This window comes from Callithrix jacchus, chromosome 3, assembly GCF_049354715.1.
Source record: "Callithrix jacchus isolate 240 chromosome 3, calJac240_pri, whole genome shotgun sequence".
Taxonomy (NCBI): Eukaryota; Metazoa; Chordata; class Mammalia; order Primates; family Cebidae; genus Callithrix; species Callithrix jacchus.
In genome coordinates this window covers 17923229-17936680 of record NC_133504.1, presented here as the reverse complement: position 1 = coordinate 17936680, position 13452 = coordinate 17923229, and the positions used below count along the sequence as shown (strand labels likewise).

General features: G+C 38.5%; 1 protein-coding gene across 6 annotated transcripts in view; it reads left to right on the top strand.

The window, feature by feature from the left end:
• GALNT7 (polypeptide N-acetylgalactosaminyltransferase 7) overlaps positions 1-13452 on the top strand; it is a 157515-nt gene that overhangs the window by 109330 nt on the left and 34733 nt on the right. For all 6 annotated transcript variants that reach the window (XM_035292624.3, XM_002745216.6, XM_078366255.1 and 3 more), the window contains one exon: positions 11657-11823. In XM_035292624.3, the coding sequence (XP_035148515.1) occupies positions 11657-11823 (167 nt within the window). The remainder of the gene's footprint in view (positions 1-11656; positions 11824-13452) is intronic.

The window sequence follows — 13452 nt, the reverse complement described above, 5'->3', positions numbered from 1 at the left end:
CCATCTGGTATTTCCTTCTAAAACCTCATTCTTGATTCCTCCTTCCTTTTTCTCTCATTCTTTCTTTATCCATCTTTGCCCTCCTCCCATTTTTAACTTTTATAATACTGTTTCATTTGGTGTGTCTTTGAAAGCTGCTTGTGGAATAAGGTGCAGCATACATTAATAACTAAGTCAAAGATGCAAACCTGTATTTGCTCAGGATGTTAGGCTGTCTATACATCTATGCAGGATGCCCAGTGTTGATCCTTTCTCCTGTTGTTTCAGCTCAAATATATCGGTGTTTGATAAGCTGATACTTCTATAACACAGAATATGGCATGTAAGCTTATATTTGAAATGAGAGTCCAATATAGCTATAAACATATGGCTCACACTGTGAAATGTTCCTTTTTTCCTTTCCCAGAGAGTTTTGAAGAAATGTACAAGAACATATGTCCACTCCTAGGACTCCCTGCCAGATTTTTTTCCTAAATTGTGGTTTGAGATTTCAAATCATTAACTGGATACATCTGTCTGAGCATGTTTTCCTTTTCAGAAAAAGAAAACTTGAAAATAGCTATCCAAAAGACATAGTTCAGTATTCTTAATTTTCCATAACATATTTATTATCCTTAACCTTTAAACAGACATTCTCTGAACTGTGTGCAATCATTTTATTGGTGGCCATGTATTAAGCACATATGCTTAAAAAACATACAGAAAAATAAATTCCTTATTTATTCCTTATTTATTTTCCTGTATGGTTTTAAGCATATATGCTTAACACATGGAATTGATTTTCCTGTATGTTTTTTAAGCATATATTTGTGTATAATACTTAGTATACCTGTAGGTTGAAGGGAAAGAGCCTTCAAGTTAGAGTCAAAGGATTCATTTTTAAATCTTGCTACTGTCACTGTGTGAGTTTGAGCAAACCATATAACCTAACAGAGCCTCAGTTTCTTCATGTATAAAATAAGGAAGGATTATGCCTGCCCTTCCTACCTCACAGGGTTACTGTGAAACTCACGTGAGGTAATATGTTTCAAGTGATTTAAAAACTGAAAGAGCTATTAGAACTGCATTGCCTTAGTCTGAGATAAAAGGAGATCACAATAACTAATAGTAAAATCACCATTTGTTTGGCACAAACATTGTCTACTCTGTGAGAATTTTAGTTCCCTCAATTTCACAAGTAGTTCTGGGAGTCAGCTGGGGATGTTGAACATATGATTGGGAATGGATCCTGTTGGATTCCTCATGGGTGCTCATGTTCCTTCTCTGTGGTTCACTGCAGTGGTCTTTCCTCTGCTGCTCTTGCAGCCAGTGCTCAGTGACTTAGGTCATAGCCCCTGATTCCTCTAATGTCCACGCCAAAAGGAAATACAGTCATCCCTACGCAGCCACTCTTAACACCTGTCAACTATGATGTTCTTACTTAACATCTTCTCTCATAGTATCTCAACGTGGGGAACATAACTTTCTCATTTCTTTGGGTTCATTAGGACACTAAATGAGGAGGAGCATCAGGGGATGGCTGAGACTGAAGTGTTCTCTAAAATGGTACTTGAATGTTTCTGTCCTACAGTTTGCACATATTATTTAAGGTGATAGCAGAGACCACAAGCTGAGTGGCCCAATGATGAGGTGACCTTTAGGAAGCCTCTGGCCGTTTTGGAGCTGTGAATTCTAACCATACTATTACTGTGTTTGAGGATCATTGGCAGCCAAGCTCTGGGTGGGGAACTGAGGTAAGAAAGCTGTTGTCATGATAACCGCTGGACAGCTGCATCCCACAGACTGTGGGAGTGCCAGGAAATTGGCTGCCTCAGAGCAAAGTCGAGAAAAGAAATAAATAGAAGCCTCCCAGTGAGCTGTGGGTCAGAAAAGGCCGCAAGAGGTCTGGCAGATCATGGTGTGGCTCTTTGTTACATTCGCTACATGCACCAATGGTTTTTGTTTTTTTTTTTTTTTGAGACGGAGTTTCACTCTTGTTACCCAGGCTGGAGTGCAATGGTGCAATCTCGGCTCACCGCAACCTCCGCCCCCTGGGTTCAGGCAATTCTCCTGCCTCAGCCTCCTGAGTAGCTGGGATTACAGGCACGCACCACTGTGCCCAGCTAATTTTTTGTAATTTTTAGTAGAGACGGGGTTTCACCATGTTGACCAGGGTGGTCTCGATCTGTTGACCTCGTGATCCACCCGCCTCGGCCTCCCAAAGTGCTGGGATTACAGGCTTGAGCCACCGCGCCCAGCGCACCAATGGTTTTTACGAGCTTTTTGTAGCTCTCCAGCCTTAGGATTCAGCCATGGTAGAATGGAAAGTTTCTGGTACTAGCCATGCTGTTCTGCTAACAATGATCCACTTTTCTCCAACCCCACTGATTATTTAGACATGAAATAAATCTATGCATCTCAACTCTGCCTCAGAAAATGAAATCTGCCCTAGAAGTTCACATTCAGTAACCTGCTTGGAACTAGGGGTGCTTGTCTTAAAACCCGGCACACATGACAAACACTGTTTTATTTAGATTGAGCTGATTTGAAGGGGTGGAACTGATAGGGATATGGGCGCAATGAGCTAAAGCCACCAACTGGTACTACCTTCAAGAATGAGTTCTGCCTTCCAACTATGGCACCGTACAGTACACTCCAAAGCAAGGGTTGTAATTATCAGTCATATTTTCTTAATTGTCTAGTTTCATCCTGAAAGGGCAGACTCATCCATTAATTCCACGTGCATCGATTTTGACTGTCAGCCTCAATAGAGCAGAAAGTAAACATTTTTTTTATTCTCCGTTTTGTTAATACTTAATTCTTCAATGAGGAAAATGAGTAGTATTCTGTGATATAGTACTCCTGTGACAAAGGTGTAGTCCCAGGAAAATTTTTGGAATCAAATCAACAAGTATGTATCGAGTTTTGACATAATACATGAAAATGCTGTTTTGGCTAAGAGCAGAACTTCTGATCATTAGTTTTGCTGGCATTTTAATCTTGCAGATGATAAGGTAGAATGAGTTCTGTTATTATAGGCTTAATTTTGACCTTCGCAGGGATTGATTGATAATAACATTGGAAAAAAGTAACTAGGTCATCATCTTAGAGTCTGTATTGACCAAGGAAAAGAAAAGAAGGTCTTCAAGGAATTGAGGCATTGTTTGAGAAAATGATTAAATAAAAAACTATAACCTCAGTTTTATTGTCTAGTTAAAATAAGGAATATATAGTATTATCAAGAAAGGAATAGTCTACCTAGGGGTGAGAATAAGGGAACCTAAGAAAAGATGTGATTATTGTGCCACTAGCTGTCCATCAGAGAGGGAGCTCGAGTCTGTCAGTATAAATTTAGTCTGTTCAGCACACCCTATTGTGGAGGAGGAAGCAGGGAGCTTCAAAACCGTAAGGCATCAGCCATTAAAACAGATTCTGTGTTTGCCAAGCAACCTTCTTATTGTAACTAGAGTTTGCAGGCAGAGTTTCCAGTGATGACTAGATTGCATGAAAATTTGCTTTTTTTTCTCATGTCAAACTAATATTTTATATATCAGCTTCTTGTTTGGTGAGCATATGTAATTCTCTTAGGTTTAATCGATTTTGTATATTTATAAAAAATTTTAGGGCCTATCATGCAATACCATCTCTGTCTCTAGCTCACATTCCTGTAACTTCAACCATCACCATAGCGGAAGATCTCCAATAATCTCAAATTTAAAGAGAAGATAGATGGATAGATAGATAGATAGATGGTTAGATAAAAACTTAGTGAAAAACTCTCAGTTTAACTCTTAGTTCATTAAGACATAAAAAAAGTTAGTTTATTATTCAAATAATATCAAGTGTTTTTTAGTTTATTACTTTTTTTTTTTTTTTTCTTTTTGAGACGGAGTTTCGCTCTCGTTACCCAGGCTGGAGTGCAATGGCGCAATCTCGGCTCACCACAACCTCTGCCTCCTGGGTTCAGGCAATTCTCCTGCCTCAGCCCCCCGAGTAGCTGGGATTACAGGCATGTGCCACAACGCCCAGCTAATTTTTTTGTATTTTTGGTAGAGACGGGGTTTCACCATGTTGACCATGATGGCCTCGATCTCTTGACCTTGTGATCCTCCTGCCTCGGCCTCCCAAAATGCTGGGATTACAGGCTTGAGCCACCGCGCCCGGCCTAGTTTATTACTTTATATTTGCACAAAAATATCAAGTGTAGCGTGTTAGACAGGGATTATTTGCCCAGAAACAAATCTGTTTAACTAGTTTAATCTTAAAACAAAAAAAATGTGGAGGGGGTGGTGTGAACTACTAGTTGAAAGGATATGTGAGTATCTCCTAGAACACAAGGTCAAGAGGCACACATGGTGGCTGTGGGAGACTCAGAAGTACAAACTAAAAAGTTGAGAACTGAAGTCATGTCCTCTTTCTCAGAGTTCACGAACTCTCATCTCTACTTCTTTTTTTCTCTGCTGCCCAGTCCTTGCCTGACAATGCAAGAGCCTAATAGAAACCAACAAGAGTTTCAGAAGCTCAAAGTTTGCAGAGAAGAACTCTGATTGGCACCTCTCAAACAGGTGTGCACTTTGAATCCATTTTGATGGCCCAGGGATGACATCACATGGTTGTTTTTCTCGGGAACTGCTGTTTAAGGAGATTGTTAGAGAAGGGGACCTCAGTAGGGCAGAGTGATGGAGCAGCTTTCAGAAAAGCAAGCGACATTCTAGACATGCATTCCAAGTATTATTGTCTGCAAATATTGAAAATTGCTTTAAAATTCTGTTCAGAATAAAATAATTAAAAAGCAAAAGAGTAGGCAGATTATTAGGGCATATTATATGATTTTAACATATGAGAAAAAAAAAAAGATGTGCAATACTTTTTTGTTTCCTTCATAGTTATCTGCAGGAATGATTTCCATATTGAAAGTATCGTAACTGACATCTCAAGAGTGTACTAGATTTGTTAAAGCCTTTAAAGCCTCTTTACAGTACCAGATATTGAGGAACTTGCCAGATGAGTTTGAGAGGAAGTGCTATTAGCAATCCACAGGTATTGGAGAGAAGAGGAGAAATTTTAGGAAACTAGAGGTGGGAAAATAGTGTCTTATATTTCTGAAAGAGGAGAGAGAAAATTTGTTCCTAGAAACTTGTCAGTGATACACAGTAACATCTTAAGGGAGATCATTTAAACATACTTAAAAAGTAGCCCTCACTAGGTGCCAGCATGGGCTATGAAAAAGAGTCAGACCAAAGTCATAGCTATACCTAAAAGAAGACATGTGTAGTAGACCAGGTGACTGTGTGATACCTCATGCAGTGTGATTTAGCAAGATATTTGAGTAAAGTATTTAGATCCCCATGGAGAAGAGGAATAAACGTAGTTTGAATGATAGTACAATCAGGTAAAATTGATGAATGGAGTGATATAACCTCTCAGGGAAAACACATAACTTTAAAACAGTATTTGACCTCAAATGCCTCCATATAAACAGTAGATAAAGTTGAATCATTAGTCTAATTTTCAAGTAGAAAACTGGGAGGGGTGATTATACACAACAAATGACAAACACCAGAGAGGGCAGAACCTGCTGGAACATGCACCTAAACCAACAATATAAAATGCAGTACATGTAAGCATGGTATTTTATACTAAGTTCAACTGCTAAAATACAGAATGGGAAACATTGGACTTAATAGTAGTTTTGGGAGAAAATTTCTAGGGATTTGTGAGCTAGCAATATGATATAGTTGCAAAAATGCAGTGCCAATATAATTTTAGATTATACTTATTCAGGAATTATATCCAGACTAAGAATTGTAGCATTGATTTGATATGTTGTCCAGTCCACATCTGAATTATTATAGCAGTCTTTTTTGGGAAAGACATGGAAAAAATGAGGCATTTCCAGAGGGTGTTAATGAGAAATTTAATCTATAAATTTCTTTTGATGCTTAGATTTTTTATTTTACTATGTGTAATGCACTGTATGGAATAAAATCTACTGTACTGTGTTCTCAAGGAACATCATTCCAACCAGTGTCCTTAGAAACTGAACATTTGAGTATAATCCACTCCCCTCAGTCCATTGGTCTTGAGCAGTTGGGTTTAACAGTGATGTATTGGGCCATTCTTCATTGCTATAAAGGAATAACAGACTGGGTAATTTATAAAGAAAAGAGGTTTAGTTGGTTTATGTTCTGCAGGCTGTGCAAGCATTGGCTTTGGGGGAGGCCTCAGGAAGCTTCCAATCATGGCAGAGGGCAAAGGGGGAGCAGGTCTCATGTGGTGAGACTGAGAACAAGAGAGATGGTTTGGGGTGAGCTACACGCTTTTAAACAAATCTCACCAGAACTCACTATTGCGAGGAGAGCACCAAGAGGATGGTGCTAAACGTGAGAAATCCACCCCCATGACGCCGTCACCTCCCACCAGGCCCCACCTCCAACACTGGGGACTACATTTTAACAGATTTGCGGGGGTGGGGGACAAACATCCAAACTATATCAGGTGATAAATTCTCCTCCCATTGAAAATGCCTATTGATTTCTGAATACTAATTTAAACTTTGTATTCTACATTAGTAACATATTCAAGTGTCAGCACTGTTTCTTATAAATTGTAAGCATTTTTCTACTTTCTTTTATGATGAGAATGAGCAAAAGAGGTTTCAGATGAAGGCAAGAAAGGTCCTCAATGTATTCAAAAATAAAAATGGAGGCCAGGTGTGGTGGCTAACACCTGTAATCCCATCACATTGGGAGGCCGAGGCAGGTGGATCACCTGAAATCAGGAATTAGAGACCAGCCTGGCCAAGAAGGCAAAACCCCATCTCTACTAAAAATACAAAAAAGTTAGCTGGGCGTAGTGGCACGGGCCTGTAGTCCCAGCTACTCAGAAGGGTGAGGCACAAGAATCACTTGAACCTGAGTGGGAAGGGTATAGTGAGCTGAGATCATGCCACTGCACTCCAGCCTGGGCAACAGAGCAAGACTGTCTCAATAAAAAGGAAGAAAAAATGGATAGTAAAAAAAAAATTAGTGTTTCTCAAATTGATGATTTGTTTTCTATGCCTAAAGAATCTTCCCAGTTATATTTACTTCAGAATTAAGGGAAGAAAATAAAAAATGACTTTTTCTTGAGACTCCTAGCAAATGATCTAAAAGTAAGAAACAACCTTTAAGAGGAGCAAGAGATGAGTTAACTTCCACACACCAAATACACAAATGCACGCACACACACATTATTGTAGATTAATGATTATTTTGAGTGCAGGGACTTGTAGCCTCAAAATATTATGTTTTTCATAGTCTTGTGAATTAGGTATTATTTATTGATTAAGTCTAAATATAACAAGACTTTATATCAAACTACAAATGTTAAAAACATAGCTGATATAGAGAAAATGCAAGTGAATTATTCATAGACATTTCATTTTTATTTTTAAAATCTATTAAGCTATTGGAAAATATGGAAATTCCTAATTCTTATATTTTCTGCTGATGCCAAGCCTGGCCTACATAGCTACTCTGGAAATAGTCTGTAAAATTATTCGAATAACCCTAATCATTGCCAGCCTGTAATCCGAATGTGAGGATATGTGGTCAGAGCAGTTCTGCAGTGTAGCTGAACTAGTACTGTCCTTGATGTTAGATTTTAAAGTTTTCTTGGGAAATGAGACACCAAAGAGGAGAAATTAGTCAAAAATATATATCATGGCTCATCCATTTAAATGTTGGCCTTCCTTCTTATTAGAACTTATTACAAATGCTACACCAGTAAAGTGAGAAGAATGATGCAGAATAGGGGGTTTTACCTCAATACGATGGGCGTTTCCTTCTTCCTAAATCTCAGTATCAAGGCTTTGTGTATTATGAGCACTACTTCTGTGTGTTCTACCCAGTGGCTTCATCTCACAATGACAAACCAGAAAAGAGCTAAACTACGATCCTGCCTTCAGGCTGATGGTGGCAAATGAAAGCTTGTAATTAAAGGTAGCTCAGTTTGTATTGGGCTGATGCTTTCATTTGGGCTAAGTATCCAATCCAGTCAGCCCAAAATTCAGACTCCCTCTCTGGGCTGTTTCTGTGCTCTAGAGGGTCTCTTTACCTCTCTTCATTTTCTTTCTGGCATCCAGGTGACATAAGGATTGTGCACCCTTAAGGAACATGTTATAGGTGGTCTGGCCTGCTTACCTCTGTCTCTGCTGCCTCCTCCTGGCTCTGGGTGAGGTGTGCCTGTATTCCCAGGTAGACTGGCACCCTTTCATCTGCTGCTAAAGGAACCTCTGCTGCAGTAACTTCTAGTCAATTCTCTTGCTGCCTTTCCTTTCCATGCCAGCCCCACATTTGGGGGACTCATCTCCACTTTGGCTCTCTCTGGTACTGTAGATCTTCTGAAGCCCACTTGTCTACAAGGGCCTGTCCTGTCTTAAGCCTTCTGTCCTATATCGTTTCCATATGTCATCCTATTCCTTACCACTGTGATCCCTGGCAGGCCCCTGGCTCTTAACTCTTAGCTAACATCCATGTTCCCCACTGGAAGCATGTGGAAACTTCTAGGCTCTCTGGCTCCACCCCAGAGCTAAGGGAGACTACACAGCAGGTGTGGAATGGGAAATTGCCTCTCCTGCCTAAGTACACTTCAGCATAGTTTCTCTTTTACACAGCAACCACCTTCTACTGGATAGTCTCCTCCTAAAGCTGGGAAATGGAGGCTGTACACAAACACCTTCCTTCATCTGCTTTTGTTACCTTCTGTCCCCTTGTTCCCTCCAGATTTTCCACTTCTCCCTAGTAGAAGAGGTTCTACTTCCCTTTTCTGTGAAAGAGGAACATGTCTTCCTCCACAGAATGTAAAGCCATGCAGACTTCACTTGTTCTGTTGTAGTTTTGCCAATGCACCTTAAAGTAGCGGTTTCTCATTGTCTAAACTAGTACCTGGGGTTCTTTGTCCTACATCCAAGAAAATGAAGGAGCATGAACACAAGGGTAGGGGCGGAGGGAAAGTTTAATAAGCAAAAGAAAGCACTTCGAAGCAGAGAGGGGAGTCCGAGTGGATTGCCGAGTTACAGCTAAATCCAAAAGCTTTTATAAGAAACTCTTCTCAGCTCTGTAGCCGTTTGAGCAACTTTTCATATCAGTAAAGCTGTCTGTGCAGCTCCCTTATCTTATGCAACTGTGGGTATGTCTCTAGCAAGCACAAAGTGCTGCTTCTCTTGTTTTACACTGTGGGTTTGCTTTAGATATGCCCCCATCCTCCCTGTGTCAGTTTCCATGGAGCCTGGCATGTGTATGCCTGAAAAGGGGAGGAAACTTTTTCCTGGGAGCTCACTAATTATGCAAAGAATAAAGGACTTCTGTGCTGGACCCTGTCAGCTTATCTGTGTGCAGCTGCGGCCTGAGTTTTTCCCAGGTGGTTTTAATTTTACCTGTTGCTGTGACATGGCAGCCAGACAACTTCTGCAGTGAGTTTGACCCACCTGATTTTTCTTTTCCTTCTCCCTCAGTTCTAGAGGGTATCTCAAAGTAGAAAGATTGTGGGGTGGAGAGTAGACATTACTGAGAACAAAATACATCAAGAGACATTTCAAAAATATTATCCCCAAAGCAATTCAGGAAAGAATTACGGAGCAGCTGTTATATGTTGTATGCTGGAAATATGGCATTGAGCAAAATAGCTGAGGCTCCTGTACTTAATGAGCTTACAGCCTTGAAAATTTTGTTGGAAAGGATTCTATGCAAGGGCATAGAGATATATACAAAAGGATGATTATTGAAACATTATTATAAAATCAACAGAAATGCCCATCAATAAAGCAATAATTCAGTAGACTAACAGCCATACTATGGAACATTAGACTATGGAAGAGCCATACTATGGAATATTCAATAATGTACTGAAACATTATTGTAATGTTTTAATTCTTATTAAAAGAATTATGTAAGTCTTATACATACTCACATGGGAGAAAAGTCTATATATACTCATCTGAACATGTGTTCTATATATATAACGACATGTCTCCATGAGTATACAAAATCTGAAAAAATATATACAGCCAACTATTACTAATTTCCTCTAGGAGATGAGATTTGACATCTAGGGGACATCTCTCTTCCTTAGAAAAGGGAAGTAGAAGCTCTTTTAGGAAGAGGTAGAAAATCTGGAGAGAACAAGAGGATTGAATGTAACAAAACCTGCTAAAGAGAGGCAGGGAGGGAACTTTCACCGTTATGTTATATACTTCTATATTGTTTAAATTTTGTGCAACAAACTATGCATTACTTTGTAATTCTTAAGACAAATAAGAAAAATATATACCAATAGAGTTATTCTGGCACATAACCTGGTTTACATTTTTAAATTATTATTTCTAAGTTATACATTGGTGAAAGGAGATGGAAATATTACACAACACACAACATAAAATTACCCTCTATTCCAGCTCTGTTGTCCCCTGTCCTCTGTAAGAATGCAAGGCCTTCAGATGTTCCCCAAATGGTGGTCCCTAGGACAGCAAAGGGGTCCTCACCAGCCTCTGTCATCTTCACCTCACTCTCTTCCTTCCTCCTTTAGCCCCTCAGTGTTTCTCTTTCCTTTCTCCCATTCAAAGTTCCTATCTTGCCTTTATCCCCAAGTTCCCATCTTCTGCCTTAGAAATCAGCAATTCCCTAATTTCCATTCATGTGTTACATGTTTTCACCAATTCTGGTGTCTGTTGTAAATAAAAATTGCTGTCTTTCTCACTCAGTCCTGCTGTTTTAAGCCCCAGTGGTTAGAGTCAGAGGAAGAAAAATGTCGCCTGAGTCTCCATCTGGGTTACAGTTAATTTGGGGGATTATTATCCCTATCTATCTAAAATCAGGCATACCGTGCTCTGACTGCTTTAGTTTCTCCGGAAACACTTACCACATCTTCCTACAAGATCTCTTTTTACCCACTACTACGTTTTTGAACTTATTCTGAAAGAGTGTTTGGTCCCTCTCAACTTTGGGCTGGTTACACTGCAAAGTATTCTTTCAGAATCAAAATGAGCCTTTTTACTCGGCCCTGTTTGGGGTTTCTTCTATTTAGGAAGAAGCTTCTGGAAACTACACCTGCTACAGTTGTTTCAAATAGTTGTGTAGAACAACTAAGCTGTTTAGCTAATCTAAAAGCTCTAAACAATATTAGCACTTTGTTCATTCCACAGTAAATTTCTGAATGTTTGCTGTATGCCTCAGGTCAGCCTGTGAATTTTTTTCTGAATATTTTAGTCAAACATAGTAATGTAATGTGTTTAGTTTTCAAATACAGTAATATAATGGTTTATTTATAACAAGTGAAATAAATCTCTTATGCCAAAGCTCATTTCAATAAGGAAAGTAAAGATCCAAGCCATGAAAAAAAGCCAACCACCTCGTAGCTGCAAATACTATCTTAAGCATCCTCAGCATAAATTCACAAATTAGTTCTTTTTATCACAGAATAAGTATTGGGTATGCAGTAGCTTTATCTAGGGTGACTTTTATCTCATAACAGTTTCTCTCTTTTATCTTGTGTTTCTGTTAAAATATTAAAGGTTGTATTTCATTCACTTACCACAGCTAAATTAATATTATGTAATCCAATCAGAAAATATCGTCAGCTTGGAGCCAAGCATTATAGATTACCTGTAAATAAATATGATGAAATTTTCTCTTTACAGATGCAAGTATTGGCATTATGATGAAAACCTGCTCACTTCCAGTGTTGTCATTGTCTTCCACAATGAAGGATGGTCAACCCTCATGAGAACAGTCCACAGTGTAATTAAAAGGACTCCAAGGAAATATTTAGCAGAAATTGTGTTAATTGATGATTTCAGTAATAAAGGTAATAGCTGTAAAACTTACATTTTGTCTATAAAATAAGTTAAGAATGAATAATTACAAAAATGTGACTTCAAAATAATCAGCTTTAAAAAATTAATAGTTGGCATCTATTGATAGTGTCTGTTATCAACAAGCTGACACTGTGCCAAGCATTGTATGTGAGTTATTTTGTTTCATACTAACAGTAATCCTTGCAGTAGATGTTATTATGTCCATTTTACATGCTTAGAGACGTACAAGTAGTACACAAAAATTCGGTAAAAGCATGCCACTGATTATATTAGAAGTGAAGATAAACAAAAGTAACATGAAAATATCATACAAAATGGCTTTATAAAAAAAGCTTCCTTCAAAACTTGAGAATTCTTGTAGTCTGGATAAACCTATGCTGGTTTTGCAAGGGCATGTTTAGAATCTTGAAACTACACATTATGTTAGCACAAATAAATAGAAATATGGCCTATTTCTTTATCCCTTCATCTCTGTGCAGCTGATCATTTTATTAACTAGTCATATTTAAGTACATAAGACAATGTATAGCTTTAAAATTTTTAGTCATATCAAATGCATTTGAGTAGAGGCTTTAAGATAACGTTAAAACTTTTTTTCAGTTCTCATGTTAATGTCAAATCTAAGAGCTTTTAGGCAAAACATTTTGTTCATGTCTATTTTGTTTATGTCCAACTTGGTTGCAATTTTTTTTGGCAGTGATGTTTTCATTAAAACACTATTTCTGTCTCAAGAAAAATGATATTGTTGGTACAATAATAATTTAGATGTACAAAAATCTAAATCTATAAAATAATTTTACTAATTTTAAGAACCTCTATATTATTAATAGTAAAAGCTTATCATATCCTAAAAAAAGTGAAGATATACCGAAAGGTATTTAGCATCCTAAAATAACTGCTTTGCCTTAGAAAAGAACACAATTTCAGACCTCAAAGTATTGTGTATTTTGCTTTCGTCTTTTTTTTTTTTTATCATTACTTCTTTTACAAATCTCTCATGAAGACAAGTCATGCAGGGTCCCTTGAGTTTAGAGTATGCAGAGACGTTTGGGCTACCCGTGAACAAAAGTACAGCTTTAATTAGTTTTTCCAATTTCAAAACAACCTTAAAATCTGTCATATCCTTAGTAAAATTATATCGTATTTGGTTATCAGACTTCAGTCATAATTTGGTGTGCACTTTCCCTAATAAATTCAGAAAGTAAAATTAAGATAACGATTTTTCTTTTAAAAACAAAATACATATAAAACCTCACAAACGAGCTAATTCATTATGCCACTTGGGTTTCTGGGCATTACAGTATCCTCTCTAAAGAGTTTGGAGTAAATTCCTCCACACACATGTGCATCAGCCAGTTGTGGCTCAGTTGGGCCAAAGTAAAAGCAAACCCACTCTCAGTGGCTTGCATAAGGAAGGATTAGCTTTTGCTCAAACTATACGGTGCCTGTGAATCGGCCGTAGCTTTGCACTCCATCCTCACTGCAGGGCGCAGGCGTGCAGGACAGCCTAGGCTCGGACACTGCGTAGAGAGGGTTGTGGGAAAGAAGACACACACAAGTGGCCTCTTAACGCTTCTGCACACGTGACTGACGTCATTTCCACCCACTGCTTGGCCACA